The sequence below is a fragment of the Falco punctatus genome (assembly GCF_963210335.1).
Source record: "Falco punctatus genome assembly, chromosome: 3".
In the NCBI taxonomy this organism is placed as follows: Eukaryota; Metazoa; Chordata; class Aves; order Falconiformes; family Falconidae; genus Falco; species Falco punctatus.
Genome location: NC_137582.1, coordinates 76,447,814 through 76,471,299, shown reverse-complemented (window position 1 = coordinate 76,471,299; position 23,486 = coordinate 76,447,814). Strand labels below are relative to the sequence as shown.

General features: G+C 43.9%; 1 protein-coding gene across 4 annotated transcripts in view; it reads right to left on the bottom strand.

Moving 5' to 3' along the window:
* The window catches only part of EPB41L4B (erythrocyte membrane protein band 4.1 like 4B), a 194,664-nt gene extending 171,602 nt beyond the window's left edge, over positions 1-23,062 (bottom strand). For all 4 annotated transcript variants that reach the window (XM_080380005.1, XM_080380002.1, XM_080380003.1 and 1 more), the window contains exon 1: positions 19,368-23,062. In XM_080380005.1, the coding sequence (XP_080236131.1) occupies positions 19,368-19,661 (294 nt within the window). In that variant the 5' untranslated portion in view covers positions 19,662-23,062. The remainder of the gene's footprint in view (positions 1-19,367) is intronic.
* Positions 23,063-23,486: the final 424 nt, after the last annotated feature.

Genomic DNA, 23,486 nt, shown 5'->3' with positions numbered 1-23,486 from the left:
TTGTGACAACTTCATACCAAAAGTATCAAAAAAAAAAAAAAAAAGGGGTCTAGTTTGAATGAAACATCAGGTTGAATTTGAATGAAGATCAGCTCAGAGACAAGGAGAGGAGGAACAGAAGAAGGAAAGTAAGAGGTTGTTCTTCCTCTCCTCAGATTCCTTAATGTGAGATTCAAACAATAGCATTCAACTCCACAGCACTACAGGAATGGCCCTTTTCAGACCAAGACTGTCCTTGAAAAAGCATGTGAAGATAGTAAATTAAAATACTGGAAGCAACACTAACTTTTTTGTTCTCTGTAGGTAGTTACCCAATACAGGAAGTACTATGAAGCTTTTACACTTGGCACCTAGTACACCCAAATAAAGGCAGCAGTTTCCTATCTAAATGCAGAAGCTTAAAAGAAACATTGGCAATAAATAGAAAAAGTTATTTTTTATAAGGGAAAGGAAGGAGCTTAACTACAGGGCTTTAGCAACTCTTAGGCCCAGTGCAGCCTGACCAAAAAGAAATACATTGAGATTTAGTTGAAATATGTCAGTTCCCTACCCTTAACCTCATGGTTATTACAAACCATATACAAGTATATATACATATACATTAATACATAAACAAATTTACAAACACACGAATGGCACAGTGGACTGATTTGTCATCTCTATCACAATTGCAAACAGCCCTCATGCTACTAGTTTATCTGAACTACACACTGAACTTAGCAGAGTGAAACCAATTTGACAGAAGTCTGCCAATTTACAAGCACATACCTACTTCACTGAGACTGGTAAAGCTGTAAATAAAGTCTATTAAAGCATTTTAGAAAATGCTCAAGATACGACAGTATTGCATTTATACTTTGCCTATTTTGATTTATTTTACACTGACAGAGTGAACTAGTAATTTGTGTGTTTAGACAAGTCATAAACTTACATAAACTCAGATGAGGGACTTTGTTTCCTCCCCCTCTCAGAATCAGCTGAAATGTTTAACAGAAGTCTCAAAGCAATCAGAGAGCTTAACTTCATTAATGTGGAACTGCCTCCCCAACCCCACCCCATTATCCTAAAGCACTTGGGCTGGGGGAATATTGGAAGTGTTTACCAAGTCACTGATATATACTTAGAATACTTACAATCTAGATCAGTTGCAGCACGGTCAGAATTGTATTTTTGTAAATTATCAGTTTAGTCTATGCTTTAACACTGTTCTTAATGAAATTCTTCATGGCCAGGTTCATGTAAAATGTTTTAAGTTTTTAATGTAGGCTTATTGTCTGTTCCACAATGAAAGCTCATCTTTTCCGCCCTACAAGGTTATCACAAGACAGTCACCTCAATCCAATAAAGAATGTCAAAGCAAAAGGAACTTTGTACTGTAATACTGCAATACCTTTAGTCAACTTCCAGTATTTGTGTAAGGTGAAATTCTGCTTATATAACAAAGTCCAAACAAAAAGGTACTACAGCTAAACCTATTTCCTCTATTTCATGCAGTCAAGAGGCTTTGCACCTACAGACTATGTCTTGTTTCTGTAATTTATCAACCCAATTTCTCTTGCAGTGTTTCATATCCCATTTTGGCCAGTGTAAAACTCAAAATTTGTTCCTGAAGTACATTTGTAGCAGTTCCCAGGGGCTTTCCAGACAAAAATCCCTACCAAGGAATACTGTGAATGCAGGAAGAGCAGTCCAGAATCATATCAAGAAGCCTAACAGTACAAGCAACTGCTGCTCCAAGCTCCTCAGAGAACCACAACGGTGTTCAGCTCCTATTGCATGTGTCACACTGAAGGCACAGAGCTCCTAAACTGAAACAGTGAGCTCATGGTAACACAAGAGCAAAGGATTTGGTGACTTCCATTCATGGGATTGTCTTCACTCAAGGATCTGGGTGTACTTGGTGGGTAATGCAGAAATATGGAGAGACTCAGTATGTGCCTCAAGGCAATTTAACCCTGGGGGAAAAAAATAATGTGATGCGAGTTGTACATTGTGGGAAGTAGTGCAGCAGGAGTGACCTAAACCAACAGAGAGAGATTCACAAGGAACCAGACGAGTGCAATGATGACCCAAGCCGAGCTGGTGCTGGTGCCAACAATCAAATATACTGCTTCTTCTGTCCTGAGTACCCATATTGACAGATGAGATGGAGTTCAAGTCATAGTCTCTTGCAAACATCTGAAGGACTAAAGGAAGCTCATGGAACAGAAGTAACATCTATCTGTTAAAGGGCAAGGGATAGTAGTTAATGAGAATATATAAATCTGTATGTTGGGTATAAAGATGTTTTAGGTATGTAGTTTAAGTTGTAAGTTTTGCTAAGAAGGATTTTCAGTAATGATAATTAAATACAATAGAATGTTGAGAAGACATATACATATGTATTGTTATGTGGGACCTAAACATGACACAAGTGGTATGGAATAAGGGGTGGAGATTGTATCGGGTCTGGCTGAGCCCCATAGCAGCCCTCATACATAGTGCTGTGCTTGTACTGGTAGCTAGAAAGGTGGTGATAACACACCAGTGTTTTGGCTACTGCTCAGCAGGGCTCACACAGCATCAAGGCTGTCTCTCCAGCCTTCCCCCCTGCTGCCCTCACCAGCAGGCTTGTGGTGGGTGAGAACTTGGGAGGGGACATAGCCAGGGGAGCTGACCCAAAGTGATCAATGGGATATTCCATATGATATGATGTCTGCTCAGATATAACACCTAAAAGAAAGGAGGAGGAAGGGGGGGGAGGGGGGCATTCGTTATTTACATTTGTCTTCCAGAGCAACTGCTATGTGTACTGAAGCCCTGCTTCCTGCGAAGTGGCTGAACACCACCTGCTGATGGGAAGTAGAGAATAACATCTTCTGTTTTCCTTCACTTCTGTGTGTGCAACTTTTGCTATTGCTTCATCAAACTGCCTTTATCTTGACCCACAAGGGTTCCCCCCCCCCCTCCCCCATCTTTTCTACCCTTCTGTTCTGCTGAGGAGAGTGATGGAGCAGCTTGGTGAGCATCTAGCATCCAGCCAAGGTAAACCCACCACACTGGTGAAGCATGCTAGAAGAGTAGACTTTTCCTTATTAAGACGGAGGCCAAGATGGGCAATCTTGCTGCAGCTGTCAAATAGCTCAGTACTCTCTACAAAGCACATGCTTCCCATGACTCTGCTGGAGATCATAATTTCCTCCACAACACAAAATATGTACTTTTATCTCAGTCACTGCAGTATCTTATGGTTTAAACTCGTATCTGGTTATTCAACAGACAGGCTAAGATACAGGTGCACACACATCCTCCTGACGGTTTAGTCACAGAGCAAGACAGCCAAAAGCAGTAACATCTTAGGCAATCTCCAGTAATCTTTTTGCAGCGATTTATCAAAGCCTCAAGTCTTTCTGTCCAGATAGGGATTACAGACTTTGTCATCTTACTACCCAGACAGTGTAACACCTCCAAAGATGCTTTGGGAGCATCACAACAGCAGCAGCAAATGCCTACGACTTAAAATAAATAATAATAGTTTAAAATAATAATAAAAAAAAAAATCTTAAATTGGAAATCTTCACCCATGAACTTAAAACAGCACTTCAGCTCTCTGGTCAGCATGCATTCACTCTTTAGCTTCCCAGACCAGGAACTCAAATTGATCTCCCTCACCCTGCAGTTGCAGCACAATGTCCCTGACTGTACATGGATGCAGGCATGCTTGTGCACAAAGATGCACCAGATGGCCTGGGAACTCCATTTTCTCAAGCATTTTGAAAATTGGATTTATTCCACAAGCCATCAGAACACCACCACCAGCTGGTCATAAGAATGAAAAATCTGAAGCAAAACTTTGTTCCCTTGTTTTCCCCTCCAAAATAATAATAAATAAATGAAAAGGAGGCATGTTGGATGTTCGTTCGAATGTTTAATATAGTTGTCATCGTAACTGAGACCTGTCTTTCTAACCTAACTTGTGGATTTGGAGTTGAAAGCATATTTTCCACTGGAACCCTTTCAGCATGATTCAGAACTGTCCATTTATGCTTTCAAGACATAAATAATCTTCCACCTGCTTCTTAAAAAGTGTTGGTTTAGATCATGTTCTTAAAGTTTCTTTCCATAAATATAACATAATCATTAAACCTTGTAAGGTTAAGTTGGAAAATGCAACATGAAATCAAACCCATCCAGCTTAATTTCCAAGTAATAGACTAAACTAAAAATAACTGAGGAATTAGAAACGTCAATTCAAATTTTTTATCTTGCCATTTTACTCACAATCAAGAATTACTGAATTTGTACTAGCAGCAGGACTCATTTCTGCAATATCTACAAATAAAGATTTACAATTAACCTCACACCACTTGAATTTCATGGATCTCTGACAGGGTAGGAATCCAGGATCTGCTCAACAGCATAGTTGTCTTTCACCTGCACTTCCAGCCAGCCTCAAAGGGATAAGGAATGTAGGAGAAGTACTCCATCACAGGATATCTGCATCACGTAACGACCATAAGATCTTTTCAGCCTGGGTTCTATTTGAACCTTCAGTGGTGGAACCTAGAAAAAGGTGACTTTCTCTAAAATTCCTCGATTTTTTCTAATTTCAGTATCAGCTTTGTTATCCTTACCAATTCTGGCTCCCTGTTAGAGTCTGAGAAACTAGAGATGGCTGGGTCCAGTCAGCAATAAATTAGATGAAAGCAGCATAATTTATACCACTCATGATTTCAAGAAAATTAAGTCTCATGAAACAAGTCTTATCTTCTTCCTCCACAAGACTACATTTTTATTTGATTATGGCAATAAAGAGCCTTTTTTTTCTGCAAGGTATCTAACTCTGGCATAGATGAGCTCTTGCAGATCTAGCTTGAGCTACTTGCCACGACTTCTGTCACTGAACCACACTGCTGCAGCAACTAAGCATTTCTTCTCCACTTCATACTAATCTGCCTGACTTTAGTGGGGCAGATGAGGAGCACTCACATGATCAAGCTATGAGAGCACTAAGTACATGAATCAAACCATTCCTAAAGTGATTATTTATACCCTCAAGGCTCAACTCAACAACACAGGGGCTTTTATAGTACTTTTGCCTGACAGAGCTCCCATGCCTTCTGTCAGGTTTCACCCTACTGCTTGGCCCCTTATTTATGCCATACCTTTAACAAATTGCTGACATTCAATGTTGCAAAAAGCATTTTTTTACAGTGAAACATCCTTGGATCTGATCCCTGACCTGGTTTTCAGCACAGCCCCACAAACAACTGAAAGGGCAGGTATCTGCCTGCAGCACCAAGACGGGCACAAGAAGCCAAGAACTCTTTGAACTTGTAGTGATCATGAAACACCTGTATTGACCATGAAACACCTGTAATGCCAAAACACAGCCTATGAGACAGTCCAACAAAAGCAAGTATAAGCATTCCTAAAATAAATGCACGTAGTCCACAACAGGCAGATTTCTTTTTTAAAAATTCTTCAGGAAGGGAAAGGAGGAAAGTAGTCAGCCAGCAGCACTGTCAGTGCAATCCTGAAGTGTTCTGCTCACAGTCAGTCACCAGTTTTCCCTGTGAACAAACTAATAAAATCACTCCTGCTGAACTTCACAAAACTGGCACAGTAGTAGAAGATGATGGGTCTTGTTGGCTGTACATTCTGATTTGCATCTCTTGGGGATGCAGAACTGCATCAACACACTGTAGCTCAATTCAGTGAAATCACAGGTCACCCACAGAGAGACAAGTTTCACTCACACTCACTAGGTTTAAAGATGGTGCCCTGGATTTCAGCAGCACTCTAAGAACTCTGGTGTAACAACAGGAAAACAACTGAACATGAGCTCTCAGTCTAATGCTACAGCCAAGAAAGTAAACATGAGCCATGAATGCGTTACAAAGTAACATTAAGTAAGGAGCAATTTCATAAAACATTCAGCAAACCATTATAACAAACATTGCTGTGCCCAGTTCAAATGTCTGCACGTTATGCACAAAGTCAGAAAAAAGCTACAAGAATAATTCCAAGTCTGGAAAGCATCTGGAAATAAATTTTGTTTCTAGCTATCTAGACAACCAAATACAAGAGTAAGAGGTGGCTTGCATATGAATTTCACATACCTTCATGTGGAGAATATTTTTCCTCATAGTTCCAGAACTTTTTGTCACATGCCTGCTTAGGTACCAAGACAGGAAATAACAGGGACCATACAAATATCAGCTACAATAAAAGACCTGTTATTATTCTGAAGTTTCTATGTAGAACCCAAGTAAGTAACTGTTCTTCATTAAAGAAACTCAGAAGCTGACAAACTAATGAGATCCAAGCAGAGAGCTTATGCTAAAAAGTGACAGGCTTAAAATACATTCTTGGAGGAAGTTCTAGGGACTGATCCAGGAAGGAGAACAGATTAAGTGTTCACAATGATCCTTTCCGACCTGAAGCAAATGTACAGTTCAGAACCTATTTCTTTACAAGCCATCCATATGACTAACTCTCCGGTGTAATTTAAAGAGTGATAGTCCAAATGATATCTAGGGAGAACAGTCAGCTGACTTCCATTTAAGATCATCATAACAGCTTTAACAAAAGCTGTTAAAAGGAGGGACAAATGGAAACAGAGACAGATGGAACCTTTGCTAGTCACTTATCCAAAGCAAATTTTCTTGGTTAGCAAATAAAGTAGCTCTATCAGAAGTGGCAATGAAGCTATAATTGCTTGTAAAAACAAAAAGTCTTGTTGGTATGTGTAAGTTTGTATTCAGTCAGGTCATAAGAAAATTGTTTTGTTCTCTCCCTAATCAAGTATAAAACCAAAATATGCACCATACATCCTAGCTACCTCAAACATCCATTCCACTCCTTACTGCCACCAGGAACCAGCAGCCTCGCAAGGGTTTTTGAGGTACAAAAGTCAGTTTGAATAACACCATAAATTCATTTAGCTCTGTAGCCAAAGCTGCACGCTTGCCTCCTAGCACTAGCTATGGTGGCTGTTTCTTCATTGATAACCTATCCTTCAGTGATAAAACCACTCCAAGTTTATTAGCACTGCTGGTTATGTCCACATATAGGACAAACTGAAGTATACTCCAGAGCACACCCTTCCTCAACAGCCCTGCACCCAGTGTCCCACTCCTTGGTTCGTCTCTCAAAGAGCTTTTCCACTAGCACCTGTGCAGAGGCAGAGGTTACCAAGTTCAGAATTTCACAGAACGTACTTCTCAAGCAAAGCAGGCGACAGTCTTGGAAGTAGACAGAGCGGTCACATCTTGTCCCTCCAGAACTGCACTGAATTCGTATTTTGTCTTCAGGGTCATTTTTTCAGCACCACAAACTGCTGTTGGATTACGTGGGGTCAGTCAAACATTTGTTTCCAATGACTGTTTTCCCTTTATGTACAAGACCACAGAAAACAAAGAACATCAGTCTCCATCTCAACTGTATCAGCTCTGCAATGTAGACAGACTATTGCACCATTTCACAAACCAGTACAAAAACGCTGCAGTTTTCTAAGACTCAGAGAAGGAAAAGTGGGAGAAAAGCTTTCTTCCCTAATATATATCTGGACTTGGGAGTCTGACCCAAAACTGCAGGAAAGCAGGTGGCACTGTTCGGAGAGCTCCTCTCTGTAGGGAGAGCTCCCCCAGGCCTGGGACTTCTCACGAAATCTATATTTGGTAGCTCCCACAACTCATTTAGTGCTGCCCTACTCTTGACAGCCTTATCCAGTTAATTAGGTTAGTGCATATGCAATAAAGAGGAATTCATACTCTTCAAATATTGTCCTATCTCCCTTGGAAGCTAACCAATCATTTGCCCTGTATCTTGCAAAAACAGCTTTCCGAACACCTTGCTGAAGGTTTTGGTACTATTTGAAAGCTCTATCTGCCTTCAATTAAGAAATAACTTTTGATTTCAGTAAACAGTAAATGCCTTAGAAATCTTGAAAGCAAAATAAGTGTAGTTCATTTTGAGGGCTGCCCTTCAAGATAGCACTTGCACTTCACCTTGCCCACTTTCAACAGCTCCTGAAAGTCAACAGTGAAGCCACAGAAGTTCTTCAGACTATTTTCTCTTCCTAGGTAGCTTCCAGCCCTCAGCTTCCTGAAGCAGCCAGGAAAGTTCTCCACTCCTGGCATTACACAAATGCTGAGAAATTGACAGCTGTAACAGGGGAAAAAATTGCTTCCTGAAACAAACTTCTGATTAATAGTATTTTCTAGTTATGAAAGACCACAGCTTTCTGTTCTGTCTGACAGTTTTCAGATTATGATCATGCTGGAAATGTTACCAGATGTTCTGTTTCTCTCTGTCAAGGCAAGATGAAATTCTTCTAGAAGAAATACTTCTATCAGTAGCTAATACCATAACATGTGGGGGGAAGAAATCAAAGTCAAGAAATCCAGTTATAAACCAAAACATGCTGGGTGTTTAATGTGAAAATACACCAAAATCCAAGCACACAAGCTGTAAAATGAAAATATCTGCTGGCAAATTTCAAAAGCAGCAAACAAAAAACTCACTTTTTTTTGTTTCTCAGCACTGAATTTTTCTGTTCCCACTCCCCTCCAAGGAATGCAGTCATCAACTTCAGTGTATTTTTTACTAATACACAGACAAATGCTTGAACTCTTTCCTTGTTTTCCCCATACTTCGAAAATATCTTTACTTTTTAAAGCCAGAAATGATGCATCAGAAAGGTTTTATTATAAGAAAAATTTATAACGCACATTGTGCATCAACATGCTACACAGGAAAAAAGTGATTGCAAGCAATACTATCAAAAGAGGAGATGGCTCAGAGAATTCAAGAGAAAGAAGTGAAGGCGGTAAGTAACCTCAATTTGTTTGCAGTTCTAAATTTAAGAATACTGTAAAAATACTTGTTCAGATTATTTCCTCATACATTGACTTCCTAAAATATATTAAGCACCTTCCATGAACTATCAAAATAATCAATTTTTCCCCTCCAAACGCCTACTGTTTGCAACAAACAATTTGAGTACTGTGACAAATGTTCTGATGTCCCAAAGGCTCCCCCATTTTCACACTAAAAACAAAGGTTTGATTCCCTATCGTACAAGTTTTGTAACAGTTCATCCAACAGAGAAAAGCCAACTATGAAGTATCATTGTATGAGAGGAAGGGAGTGAAGGGAGGCAGCAGATATACAGGCAGGTGATCGCTTAAGCAATCAGCTTAAAGGAGAATGGGAAAAGTCAACGTTTAGTAGCTTCAGTGGCCTCTCTGCAAGGAATCAGCAGTCTCTGCTGTCTTAGTAAGCAGGTCTCCCCATTGGAAAAAAAAACCCACTATCAAAATTAACACCTTCTAATTAACTGGAAGTCAAGAACAGAACTCCAACACACTGCTGAGGGCTGTGTGCGGAATTAATTGTGCAAGGCAGACACTGGAAAACACATAGAGCCACCCTGCAGCAAGGTGTTCTCAGCTGCAGCTCACAACATGGCCTTGGCAGACAAGACTGTGGGCTCAGGAGCTGTCACAGAGGGGACACTCCTCCTTGGAGAAAGCAGCTGTCAGTAACAAACAAGAAAACATCCTGCCACCCTCTCTTCATTGTTGAAGAACGGGGAAAGAAAAAGAAAAAAAGGAAAAAAAAGAACAAACAAGCCCAGTATATGAAATAGCAGGAAGAGAGAGGTAAAGAAACAAGCCTTTTGCACAACAAAGAAGTTATATTGCTAGTGTATTAAAAACAGCTCTTCCCTCCACAGAGCTACAGCAATATGTCTGGATTCACACAAATACACATCCAAAGACCACAACATGAGAGAAGGTAAGCAGATACTGCCCACTGGACTTTACACTTCCAGGGTGTTTGTTGCCTATCCTAGTGATACGACCTATTTTGAAGAACACCACCACTCTTCACTTACTTGCTTAATTCAAGCAGATAACAGACTCATCATTCATCGTCTCTCAAAGCAAAGCACTCATGGAGGGTTCATTATTCGGGAAGAATTTCCACTCAGTAAGTAGCCTGAATATAAAACCTACATACTAAGGATTTGCATCTCTACTGAATAGTAATCTTTGTTGTAACACAACAATTGTACAAAGTACTAGTGTTTTCAGATCTGCTTACAAAAATAGAAGTTCTTGGGCTTGGTTGTTGTGGGTTTTTTTTACAGAAATGTAAGCCCTCAATTTAAAATCATACCATATCACAGCTCCGGGAACCACTAACAAGGTAAGAAAGATACATTTAAATGACAGAAAACAGCCTTGACCTGGATGGCAACAAGGGAGAAAAAAAGAAAACTTAACAGAGCTACTCCTTTTCTCAGAAACTGTGGAAAATTCACATGCACAGTTGAGGCAGGTTAACATTTGGACATTAATTTTGTTCAGACTTAGCACCAACAGAAAAGATGTGATGCAGTTAATATGTTTATTTTATCCATCAATATTAAAATGAGAATTTGTTCACAGCCTAGGATAATGTTAAAGCTTAACACTACCATATTAAACTGCCTATGGTCTAACACATAACGTACAAGACCTCAAATTTGAAATGCACACAGTAAGAAAATTTAAACTTAAAAATGGGAAGTGGTTTCCTTGTTTAGTCTCAGTTTAGGCAGAAAATAAATAGGTGTTTTCCCAGCCAAGACCGCTAAACTACAAAATTCCTCCCAAGTCTACATTTATTTTTTTTGTAACTAACACACACCAAGGAAAATAACACATATAATCAATTACTAGTACTACGAAGAACTACTGTGAAAAGCATTATTTTCAACAGCCACAAAAGAATTCAACCTTGGGTAAGTTATCCTTTGAAATAATATTGCATTCCACAATAATTTAATTACAGGTCACAGTCCCCAAGTTATAACACTATGCTTTTCTAACTGTGCATTTGATACTGGTTCATATGAGTCCATGTTCTTCAAAGGCAAGGACCTACACTCCGCAAATAGTTGTGTAGAATTAGTTGCCTTTCACAAAACATTACATTGGACCTTCTATTAGGATTTTCAGTCTCTATTTTTTATATAACCTGTCACATGTATTAAAATAATGAAACACAGTAACAACTCAATTCAATGTGTTTGTCAGTATACTAAAAAAAAAAAAGAAAAAAGACTAGTTTTTGTTTGGATAAACTATCTGTGGTTCCGTAACAGGGAAGGGAAATAAACTGAATCCGTACAGATAAAACACATACACAGACAGTAAAAATTAACTCTTAATAATTTTCATGCTTCATAGCTGGAGCCTGAATCTAGAACTTCAAGAAATATTTCAAAATAATCTCATCACAATGTAGCTAATGGTCCAGGACATATTTAAATTGATGCATAGAAATAAATGGAAATAGCAAGTCAAATGAAGAGCAGATGGTCACTCTAAACACTTCATTACCTTCCAACCCTTTTATTTCTAATGTGGAAAGAATAAAAGAACATTTACCATTGTCTGCACTGGAAAACAAATACTAAAAAACCCCATGTGTTTCTCAAGTAATTTAAAATACTAACCCAACAACACTGCACATATAGTTAACAGCTGTTGACTTCATCCTTTGAGCAAAAAATAAATTATTTGTACTTATCCCTATATTTTGCTTTCAAGTGGTCTACGAATTCAATGACATACATGTTCTCCCTTTTTCTCTCAGCCTCTTTCCCATGCCATTTTAGTTTTCAGGTCCATTTTTGTTGTCTCATATGAAACCATGCATTTTTAAAGTGGGGAGGTTTAACCTTTGAATTAACTATTTCACTGATCACTACCAGTGTTCCCCTCATGTCTGCTCTACAACTGGGAATGTTCAGAACCAGCAGTCACCTGTGCCATTTGTGCTCTGACAGACAGGGCACTTTGCTAGTCAAGCTGGCTGAATGAGCTGCTGTGCCAGCCACAGACCCCTGGCCACAGCTGGGAAACTGCATTTTCATAGGGAAGGAACAGGACCGAGGAGCATTTCAAATTTCTGGCAGCTGCAGAGAACCACACAAGTGATCTAAACTGACAGGAGAGAATGGGACAGAGAACTATGCTTGAGGCCCAAACCAGAAGGAAGCAAACCTCTCATGCTTATTAAAGTGCCTCCTAGAAGAGATCCTCCATGGTGAACTGTTTCACAGCTTTCGTAGCTGCTCATCGGATGCAAGGAAAACTGCTCTTATGGATTGGGAAAACAGGGTTGAGTAAGAAAACCCCACAAAACTAAAAGACATTCGCTCTTACTAAAAAGAAAATTCAGTAGGGACCATGCTAGTAATACAGATCATATCCATACAGAAAAAGTATAGAGAATTTGGCCAGGGAGAAGACTGTGAAGAAAGGTGGGTGGAAATGGTTGGGAATTTAAAAACAGAAGCCCCAAATCAGCAAATGGACCTATGCTTGGAGAAAGCAAGACACTAAATGAAGCCAGCCTCTCAGAGAAAGTTACAGAAAAAGTGATAGTTACAGAGGCGCTCCAAGTAGAAGCAGAAGGAAGCACATGAGGAAGAAAAGCACACACAGAGAAGCAGGAGTAGAGATATCTGTCCTCACTGTTTCAGAGAACTGGATTGACAATATATCCCATACTTTATGCACCATTTCTAGTGTCTTCAACATTTCAGCCCGTTTCTTCCTGACCTACCTCCTGCAATCCAAACAAAACTAGCTATCTGCTTGCTCTTCTGTATGGAAGGGCTGCCACTTCCAAACTCTCTTTCCTCCTATTTCCTGCCTCATAGGAACTTTTTACATGACATTGTTTTTCTTTTTCAGGACCACCACTAAGAGCCTGAGGCTACAGGTTTGCTACACAGCCATCTAGTCCAGAACACAACCACTGGGGGCAAAGAAAACACAAACACCAAACCCAAAACATGAGATGGACACTGTTTACAAGAAACTCGTATTTTCTAGCTGCTCTGAAAGTTTCCTTCTTATTGACCGTCTCCATTCAAACCCATGGTGGTCTTCAGAGTTTCTTCAGTGTTCATGATCACATAGTTAAGGCCAGGGCAAACAGCTGCTACTAAAATGCATTTTGTGGCAACAAACAAAAAGCCTAGCCACACCGACTTTTCACATGGTTACTCTCCAAAGCATAGCTGTGTTCTAGTCCATTATAAAAAGGCTTCCAAAAGAATCCCTTATACAACCTTATCTTCTCCTGATCACTCCAAACACATAAGCTCTCCATCAGAGAATCAGTACCAGGTGCTCATACTTCTGTCTTTGCAGTACACTACTCTCACCATTGGCTTTCTCCACCTTACTGGTTGTCAACTCCTTGTGGCAGCAGTCCTGTTATCCTGTCTACCTATACTGCATTGAAAAATGGTATTGGTTTCCATAAAAAACTAATGGAACTCACACGCAGATTTTATCTAACATATGCCAAAACAAAACACTGTGCATTGTCTCCCTGTTCTACTATGTACTGTTGAAATGCCTTTTAGCTGCTGTAGATTTTTTGGGGATGTTTGGTGAGCACATCAAGAGCTGAAATTCCCTCTTCTCTCTCAAGAAGCTAATGCTGTGCATTTCTGAAGCACATCTGCAGTCACATGTGCACACCCCACCTCATTCCTATTTCTCTGGGGCTGTACATCCCTGATTCTGTACGTGATTCTACTACGAATGCTTTTCACACACCTTCAGTATACACAGCAATGCATCAAAGCATACGGTACATGGAAAAGATAATTAAAGGCTACTGCCAGAAGACAACACATCGAGCTCTAGCTACAGTTACTTGATCAGAGCTGTAAGGTAATGAAAAGGCATTTCAACATGAGCTGCAGAAGCAAAATACCCAACTCCTCCTACAAGTGGAGCTTTATCAGTTTATAAAGGGGATTACAGGTGCTGGTGCCTGCAGGAGTTCATGAACATGAGAGACCATTCCAGTGCAGCAAATATGCTTTTAACATTTTCCAGCAAGTATTCTAATTTTATGCTGTTGAAAGGTAACTTCTGCATAAAGGCATATTATCAATTTAACTTTAAGTGATAAAAGGTTTAAAGAATTAATAAAAAATCATGTTCCCCATCTGATGTAATATATCTATTTGGGTGGGGACTAACTCCTCAGTTAGGAGACTCCAGAGAATGACTTAAATCTAAGTGTCTACATGCATATTAGTGCATTTCTCTAGAATTACTATTCCTGAAACATCATTAGAAAAACATGTGTGATAACAAAGAAAGAAAAAATGAGTTGTACTTCTCTCCTGAAATTTCTAACTTTATCAAGTCAAAAATATATTAACCAATAATTACAAGATAGACATGACTACACAAGAGTTAACATTTACATTTAATGTAAGCATAGAAGCCAGACAGCAAATTTTGTTATGTTCTTGTTACTCCAACAAAAAAAGGATACAATGCATAGGTAACTAGAGATTAGAAAACAGTACTGAAGAACATTTACTATCCCTGTCCTGAAGTGTTTCCATAGCAGCCAAAACAATTATTAAAACAGACCAAAAGGAAGGCAAAGAAATAATGCAAAAGCTATCCATCTGAAAACAATTCATAGATTTGAGGAGTTATATTTGCCTTGTTCATTAATTTAACCATTAAACATCACCTACTTGCTAATACATCACACTGGTCTTTGTAATGACGTTCACAGCAGCACAGAAATTTATCAGAGCAAGAAGATTTTTAGGATGGAGTACTTATGACAGACAACATGTTGACTGCTGTGGCTTCATGTCACAGAAAATTTAAAGTATCCTCTATCTGCTCTACAGGATGAGGATCCCTCTTTTGCATCCCGCTTACACAAACCCAAGTCATTCCCCTCCTGCCCTCCCCCAGCTTACACAGAATACTATTTTCAGTGGCATTAAGAAAAAGAGACATCAATTCCTGCTATTCTGGACAGCCCCACTGAATAGCTATCTTTCATATATCCTCCCTTAAAGCTTTAGTAAGATGCACTGAACTAAAAAGTAAGAGACTCAGTTTTTAGAAATGCCAGCAACCATGTCTTAAAGTCAACAAAAGTTTGGCTTTTTGGCCTCATCTGAGCACCATTTATAGACTGTTCCATTTACGTGTTAACTAGCAGGCATCATCACCACTGCGTAAATGTCAGTGCTCTTTCCTTGCATTTTTATGTAAGAACACAGCATCAACCATAACCAGGGTTTTTTTTCATTAAAAGGCATGAGTCCTCCAAAAGAACAGAGGCAAGACTGTTCTGACAGCAGTAGGCAAGTGGCCTTCCAACCTACCTACAGCTGAGTTACACTCTAAACAAGTAACAGCCTCCAATGCAAGCAAAGATGCAACACAAAAGGTACTAAACAGGTTCTCAATGGTAAAAAATACACTGATACCTATGTGAGAAGGAGGAAAGGACGGTTTCTCATCTAAGTATTTTTCTCCTTGTGTCAGTTCTTATAACTAGATTTCAGATGTACAGAGATGTGGTGTCAGGTCAAGAGGAAGTAATGACACCATTTATGCTCCCCTTCCCATGGGAAATCACCCCACAGCAACAGAACCGGTCAACTGCCACTCACTCCTATACAACAGATCCAACCTTAATAGCATCTCACATTCAATACAGGGCCCTGAGGAACTCGTGGGTTTAAAAAGCCATCCAGTGCATTATTCTATTTAGAAAGAATACTTTCAAAGTACACGATTCTTGCCCTAACAGTGAACAAAAAAGCCAGCATCATTAAGCAATCCTTGAAATTTCATGGAGAAGCTGAGTATAGAAACGGTTATCCAGGGGTATCTACAGTGCTCAGAACAATTTTATGTTGACATCTGTATGGGCAGGAAATAAGTTCAGGAAAGGTAGAGAACACCTACAAGTGAAAGACTACACAGCACCATAGGAGGGCAGGCTGGCAGATGCAGTAGTCTGAAGGCAGAGGACATGCAGCAAAAAGAATAAAGTGCAAATGCCCCAGAAGGAAGTGAGCGTGGAAATGCATACAAGAAAAAAACGTGACTGGTCACAATACTGCTATACAGCCTAGAGAAGAACAAGCTAAGGAAGGACTTGGGGATCAGGGTAGATCTATGCTTCCGTTATCACCACGAGCAGACAGGAGCTTACCAGATGTGCTTGCTGTTTCTAATACAGATACTATCACATAAATGATAACGTTAACCCAAAGACAGTTATCAACCTACTGATATAGGATTTCTTTTTCCAACACCAGCATCAGCCCTCACATATGAGAAAACACTGCGGCAGAACCTGATACATTTAACCTGGACAAAAGTTTCAGGGTTTCCGTTTTACTTGAATGCTAAAGAAATCCCACACAGTAAGTCAACAAAAAAACCTGAAACTTTTTTTTTTTCTACACATATAGCTAAAGTTTTCCCTCAGTTGTGTCTTTTCTGTCATTCTGTCATTCATCCACACAAACAAGTACATCCTGTCATCTTCAAAATCTAATAAACCTTTCAGTTACTTCTAGTGAAGTCTTAGCCTAAAAAGTTGTAGTTGGAAGAGTACCATATCCTAATACCAACAAGTTCCTATTTTCCACTGGAAAGACAACTGGGGTGTAATGTTTGCAGGTAGTAAAAAGAACACATTTTACAGATGCCAGTATCTCCTGAAAAAAGTGCTTGTGAACACAACCAGCAGCTCAGTGAAGTCCTCTGCAATTATCTACAAATTTGACTTCATGGGTAAACTGCTCACTGGTGACAAAGCCCACATGCCCTTCCTTTCAACAAAACTTGAGCTGAAATGGAAAGAAACCACCATAAGCTTTTTTTTTTTTTTTAATGGAAAAGATGCTACTGAATTCATTCTGTACCACCGAATGTACCACTGAATACAGTCCTGTACCACAGCTTCGGAGTATTGAAGCATGTTCTACTTCAGGCCCCAATCCCATAAAATCTAGAGATGCAAAGCTGAGAGAAACTTTACTGATCAACTTTATAAATGGTGCAACGCCTCTTTCAGTTTTTCTGACTCTCAGTGTGGGTGTTACTTTCCGTGAAAGAAAGGGGAAAAGCACGAGGAAGATACGTAATTCAACAGAACAGTTTTTAATGCTCAACATATTGACAGCTATTACGTGCTCCAGAGTCCTCCACCAGTCTAGGGATTTCAATGGAAAAAAATACCAACTTCCTACCCTATCCTTGGACAAATCAATCACAACCACCACGCTGTACAGTTCACATTCTGAAAACACTGGCAGTCTAGGCTTCATTTGGAGGTCAAATGCAAGCAAGAGTGCTCCACAGTTTCTTTTACTGGACCAAGCAGGTACTTCCATATACTTTCAAAACTCAAGGACTAAGAAGAGTGCCATTACCGCATTTTCTGATGCTTCAAAACCACAGACCATCTTAAACAGGCTCTACAGCAAAAGCTGAACTCTGATAAATCAGAGGAAGTATAACCTTAAGCAAAATACTTACTGAGCTTATCTACACAGACCTCTGTAAGTAAATCCGTAGCATGCTGATAACATTCAAGTCTTTAGAAAAGATTTGTGCAGAAATGTTAGGAGGACTGCAGCAACTTGTGAAGGAGATGTGAGGGGAGGAAATATATTAGCATTTCAAATATCTGGAAACGCGTGATCTAGTCTTTAAGGCAAGGGAGGCCTGACAGTTCTGCAGCAAGTATCTCTAGGTGGCTCCATTCACATGCTTCTAATTTCACTTGTAAGAGTCTCACCCCATCTCTTCAGTTTCTTTCAAGCAGAAACCATAGGGTTGTGAAATTCCACGTTTTAGTGAAATGATGCCAATGTACACAAATAATTATTAATATGAAAAACACCTAACAAGATTCAAAAGATACTCTGAAAAAAACACTTTTTTACACTCCCGGAGATTGAAGTAGTGCACAATTTATCAGGTTGTTTCACTCATTAATGGTAAGCTTCCCCACCTGCTTTTGCAGACCAACTGTTAATGGCTGGTGATTATTCGGGTAGAAGATTAAATATTTTTCTAATATGATGAACTCTGACACTATTCCACAAGAAATTTGGTTTTCAAGAAGGGCGGGGGGGGGAGTCGGGGGGGCGGGGAAGGTCAGCAAAACAGGACGGGTGTCGAGTATTTAGCAGCTGCTGGGAACAAACGTCTGGCAAACCCTGACTCTGTACGTTAGTAATATACACGGTGCGGTTTCCTTGAAGAGAGGTAAAAGGGCACGCAACGGGCTCTGGGGGTGCCGAAAGACTCACAAACGCGGCCGGGCTTCAAAGCAGGCGAACACAAACACACGCACAGCCGCGCTGGCCGGCACCGTCCCTTCCTCGTTCCTCAGGCGCGGCGGCGGGAGGGGGAAAAGTTCAGCGCCGGCCCCGGCCCCGCACCCGCCCGAGCCGCGGCCCCGGCCCCCGCCGCCGCCTGAGGCGCTGACGGCCCCGCCGCCCCCTCACGGCCGGGCCGGGCCGCCCCCCGGGCCAGCGGCTGCAGGGCGGGCGGGCGGACCCGCGGGGGCCGGGCCCTGCCCCGGAGCCGTAGGGGTTACCTGGGACCGCGGCCCTACAGCAGCCGGGCGGGGCGGCCGCTGGCCCGGGATGGGAGAAGCGCCTCAGGCAGCCCCCCCGGGCGGAGGGCAACGCGGGCCGTGCGCGGCTCCGCGTCACACACCCGAGCGAGGCCCCTCGGCCAGCCCCGCTCATCTCCCGCCGGCAGGGGGGCGGCGGGGGCGTTAGAAAACAAGAAATAAAGAGGCGGTGCCCCCGCAGACCCCCGCCGCGGCAGGCACAGCGCGGCCTCGCCTCACGGCCGGCCTCGCCTCGCTCTCCCGCCGGCGCCACAGGTGCTGCGGGGCTGGGAGCCGCCCCACCGCCGGCCGCAAGCCGGGGCGCAGCGAGGCCAAAGGCACCGCTCCCCCGCACAGGCTCGGCTCCGGCCCCCGCGGCACGCCGTGGTGCCCCCAAGGCCAGCGGTGCCGTCGGGCGGGGTCTGCGGGCAGCCCCCCCACCCCCGGCCGGGGCGACACACAGGCAGCGCAGCGCAGGGGCAGCCCCTCTCGGGAGAGACACCGCCGAAGGCAACGCTGCAGGGGGCTGTTTTCTGGCTGCGAGGGGGGAGGCGAGCAGGCGCCCACCTCCACGGGGGCTCCGGGGGAAGGGATGAGGGACGCAGCAGGCTGCAGCCGGCGGGAAGGGGGCGGGGGGCGAGCGGAGAGGCGGTCATGGCGGGGAGGCACTCCGCGCACCTGGCAGCAGGTGCTTGCAGGCAGCTACGGCGGCGAGGACGCCCGCGGAGGGGAGGAAAAAACTAGCTGGGCTTGCCCGGAGAACGGCGCATGTCGTGCAGCCGCGGGGGGGGCACTCGCGGGGACCTGTCAACGAGGGGGACGACGACGACGATGCGGAGGAGGGAAGAGGGCAGATGCAAGTGCTGTTTTGCAGGCAGGGGAGGCAAGCGCGCGTTACTCACCGGCAGCTCCACGTTGACTTCGGTCCCGTCCAGGAGGAGGACGCGGCACTGCAGCACCGGCTTACTGCCGCCGGCCGCCGGGATGTGAACGGGGGCTCCGGCGCTGTGCACGACTCCTCCGGGGTGCGGCGAGGAGGGGAAGCCTCCCGAGCCGGCGGCGGCGGCTCCTCGTAGCCCCCCGTCCCGCTCGTCCCCCTCGCCGCCGAGCCCACCTCGCCCGGCTCCGCGCCCGGCTCCTCGCCCGTAGCGCTGCATCGACCGCCGGCCAAAGGTCCTGCGCAGGAACCGCAGCATCCTGGGGGCGCCCTGCCCGGCCGCTCACACCCCCGAGCCCGCAGCTCCGCGCCCGGCCCCGCGCCGCCTCCCAGAGCAACGCAGCAGCGCCGCCCGCCGGGAGCCGGCCCGCGCCGGGAGCCGGCCGGCCCGGCCCGCCCCGACCGCCCGCTCCGCCCTCTGCAGCGCCGCCCGCCACCGGCACGGCGGGGCGGGGCGGGCCGCGGCCCCTCCTGCCGCCGCCGAGGTGGGCGAGCCCGGGCGGCGGGCAGGGGGCGCTGCTGAGGCGGGCGACGGGAGGCCACCTGTGGCGGTGGCGGCGGCCGGGGTGCTCGCCCACAGCCCGCCGGCCCCCTGCCCCTCAGCCCCGCTCGCCCCGCTGCGGGGGGGAGCGCCGAGCCCCGCGGCGCCTCCAACAACTGCCGCGGCGATCGCGCCGGCCGTTGAGGCGGCGTCTGCGCGGTGGCTGGCCCTCACTGCCGCCTCCGGCCCGGGGAGGGGAGTGGAGCGGCCGCGGGGCAGGGGCGCGGAGCCTCCCCCGGCTGGGCCTTCCGCCGGGCCCGTGGCCTGGGGGCGCCGCGCTCCGCGCCGGGGCGGCCCGTCCTGCGCGCCGAGCTGGCGGCTCTGCCCCCGCCCCGCGTCCCCCCCGCCCCGGGCTGCCGCTCCCGCCCCTTCGGGCGGGCGGGAGAGGGGATGGGGGAAGTTAATCGCGAAATAAAAAACGGCGAGGGCTGAAGAACGGACAAGCCCCAGCGCAGCCGGGAGGACAGGGCTCGCGTGTGCCGGGGAGGCCGAAGCGGCGTGTCCCGCCGCGGGGCGGGGGGTCACGGCACCGCACCGCCTCCCCCCTCCCCTCCCGCCGCCGCCCGTGTCCCTGGCGTGTCCCCCTGAAATGCTCCCGCGTTCGGCGTTGCAGCCGGCGCGGTCCGGGGGAAACTAACGTGTTCCCGTGGAAAAAACAGACCCTCCACACACACACACTCCGGGGTCTCGCTCCCTTTCTGCAGCTATAAGTGTGGAAGCAATACGGGTTTATAAATGCCATATCAAATCCATAGGTATACTTGCTTACACAGTCGCACCGCCGATAAGTTAAGCCTTTATGTATTCTGGCTCGGGTGGGAGCACTTCTCCTGAACTGTGGTGTATAAAATACTGGACATCAATCATGTCTCACGGAAACAATCAGCGGGACTAATTCTGCCACTCTATGGTCAGATATGATCAAAGGGGCTTTGAACTGAAATAATTTGCTGCTTCTAAAGTTTTTTTCTGCTATGGATTTACTTCCTTTAACCTTACTTCTAGGCCGGTTTACACAAGCATTGTCCTATTAGGTATTCCAAAAGCCTGCCAAAATGTCTCAGCTTGTCATTTTTTATTGAGACTTGACAGTATTAGGTAACTGCCTGCTGCTTCTGCATCCTTTCCCGTGTTTATTCAATGCACTGGATCAGGTCTTGAAGTGTCACATCAGCCAAGACTGACACTAAACTGCATGATCTTTGGCAGGGATGCATCTGCAGCCCTTCTGCACTGTATAGCTGCATAAAAGAGCCTTTATAGAAACGGAGTGGAAAGGTGCTGATCTTTGCCTGCTGCTGTTCACAATGAAGAGTAGACACTTATTACAGATTATGGTTTGGGTTTTTTGTTTTGGTTTGGGTTTTTTTTTGCGCTAGGGGCAGAACTTGAGTTTTCTTTCAGATCCTGGAATGGTGCAGCATACCTTGGGGTTCTTTCTGTGCTTTGAACACTGTGAAGATATCACAGTACGCTTGTTTGCATACTGTAAGCAACGCAAATGATCTTAAAGGTTGGAAATTCAGCAGAAATACTGTTGTCTCTTGAAAGAGCTACAGCAACCCTGGTGCAAAGGAGAGTGGGGTAGAAGGGAGGTCTGGCATCACTTGGGACTGGGCTGGCAGAAAACCAAGCGAGTCTTTTGCAGCACTAAAAAGCTTCTTTACTCATCTGTGAGACTTCAGCCCTTTGTCTTTTTAATCTGTTGTCATGATAACAGAAGTCTGATATTTTAAAATGCATAGACCTAGGCTTGCTTGACTTGCACTAGCAGCGCACATGATACAAGCCAGTGGCCATAACCCAGAGGCAGTGCTGTGTGTACAGAACTGCCACAGAGATGCTGAGGTCCTGATAAACCTCATGTTGAGCAACATGAGATAATGCTTATGGTAAAAGATCTTCTGGAAGGAGCTGGTGGTGGGAGGAAATAAAGCTGGTTCGTTAGGAGACCCAGCCTTTCTTGGAGTAAAACAATTCCACCATTATTTTGTCTCATGTTACCAGCAGAGCTATCTTTAGCCCTGAAACAAGAGCCTTGAGCAACTGTGGGAACTGAGGATGCTATGATACATTTATTGCAAGCTGAGAGGTATTTAAACTAGTATTTTTGTTTGTATTTTTACATTCCCCCCATCTACATCCTTTCTTCGTTTTCAAGTTGACAAGCCCTAAAGTGATTTGGTTTGCTGGTACCTCTGTCCTGCAGTCCCTCATCAGAGTGCCTACTACTTGCTTGCTTTCCAATGAGACACACAAGCAGAAACTGCAGCAGTCCTCATCTGTGCTGTAAAGTCATTACTTTTAAATATTTATCAAAATAGCCCTCCACTGCAACATCTACCTCCCATGGAGTATTCCAGTCTCCTGGGAGTCATGATTTGATGGCTACCACAGGAAAGGTGGTCACCTAGGTGAGCAATTTGTAATGACCCATGTCACAGTTCTGGAAGCAATCCCTGCGAGTAACCAGCCTTACTGATGGCTTTGCCATAATGCTAAGCAGTGTGTAAATGGGAGAGTATTTACCAAAATCCTTACTGACATTTGTGTAGTAGCAGCACGATGGAGGATCTGTAACTGTTGGAAGCACTATTGCTGCTCGTGGCTAAATAACTGAATAAAAGTGTGACAAGCACTCCATTCTTGCCCTTTCGTTCAGGGTTTTGGTTTTGTTCAAATCTTGTCTTGTTGCTTTTTGAAAGCTTTGTGATGGAGGCAGCCACCTAATAGGGAATGAGAGCGAACCACTGACAGTCCTGTAAAGAGACTTCTCCCACACTGGGTGCGCCTGGACATTGGAGACCTCTTTCTTGTTTTACTTTTTGTCACTGCAATCGCATTTATGGATTGTTCCTGGCCTGCCAGGATTTCACTATCTGCAAAGGAGTGATCTAAATTTAATTTGTGTGCAGCTGGAGTTTCTTTTTCTGCAGTTTTGAAGAAATGTTATCTTTACTGAGTAACTTACAGGCTTATATTTTGCAAGCTTCTGCAAGGATGTGTTTTGTTACAGTCGTTACTAAAGAAAACTCATATAAAAGGATTCAAAGAGCAAATGTCTGTGTTAATAAAGGGGGGTGAGAAACTTGAGTTATGCTGTACATTCACTCACACTTTCAGATATGAGTTTGTTGAGTTTTGTTTTCTAAACTTATAAATGAAATTAAATTGTTTTGTCAAAAAAAAATCATTAAAGGGGATACTTTTCAGCATGAACGTTCATTGGATTACAGCATTCATGTAGCAGTTGGCAGTTCTGTTTGTTTTCCCTAAAAGCATGTCAGTCGTATGAGCAGATATGATGTCACTGTTTTTCAGGATTGCTTTATATACAGATGTAGATCAAGAATAAAATGCAAAGGTAATTTGGAGTTACACAGCTAAGGATAATTTGCATTTCTGTGCCATCTTTTGGCTAGAGAGATCCCAAAGCACTTTCATTAAAAAAAGAAGAAAAATTACATGTAGAACCATTTCATCAACACTGAAATGCAGCAGCTATTTAACAGCAGAGAAAAATACTAAGAATCTCTCTTATAC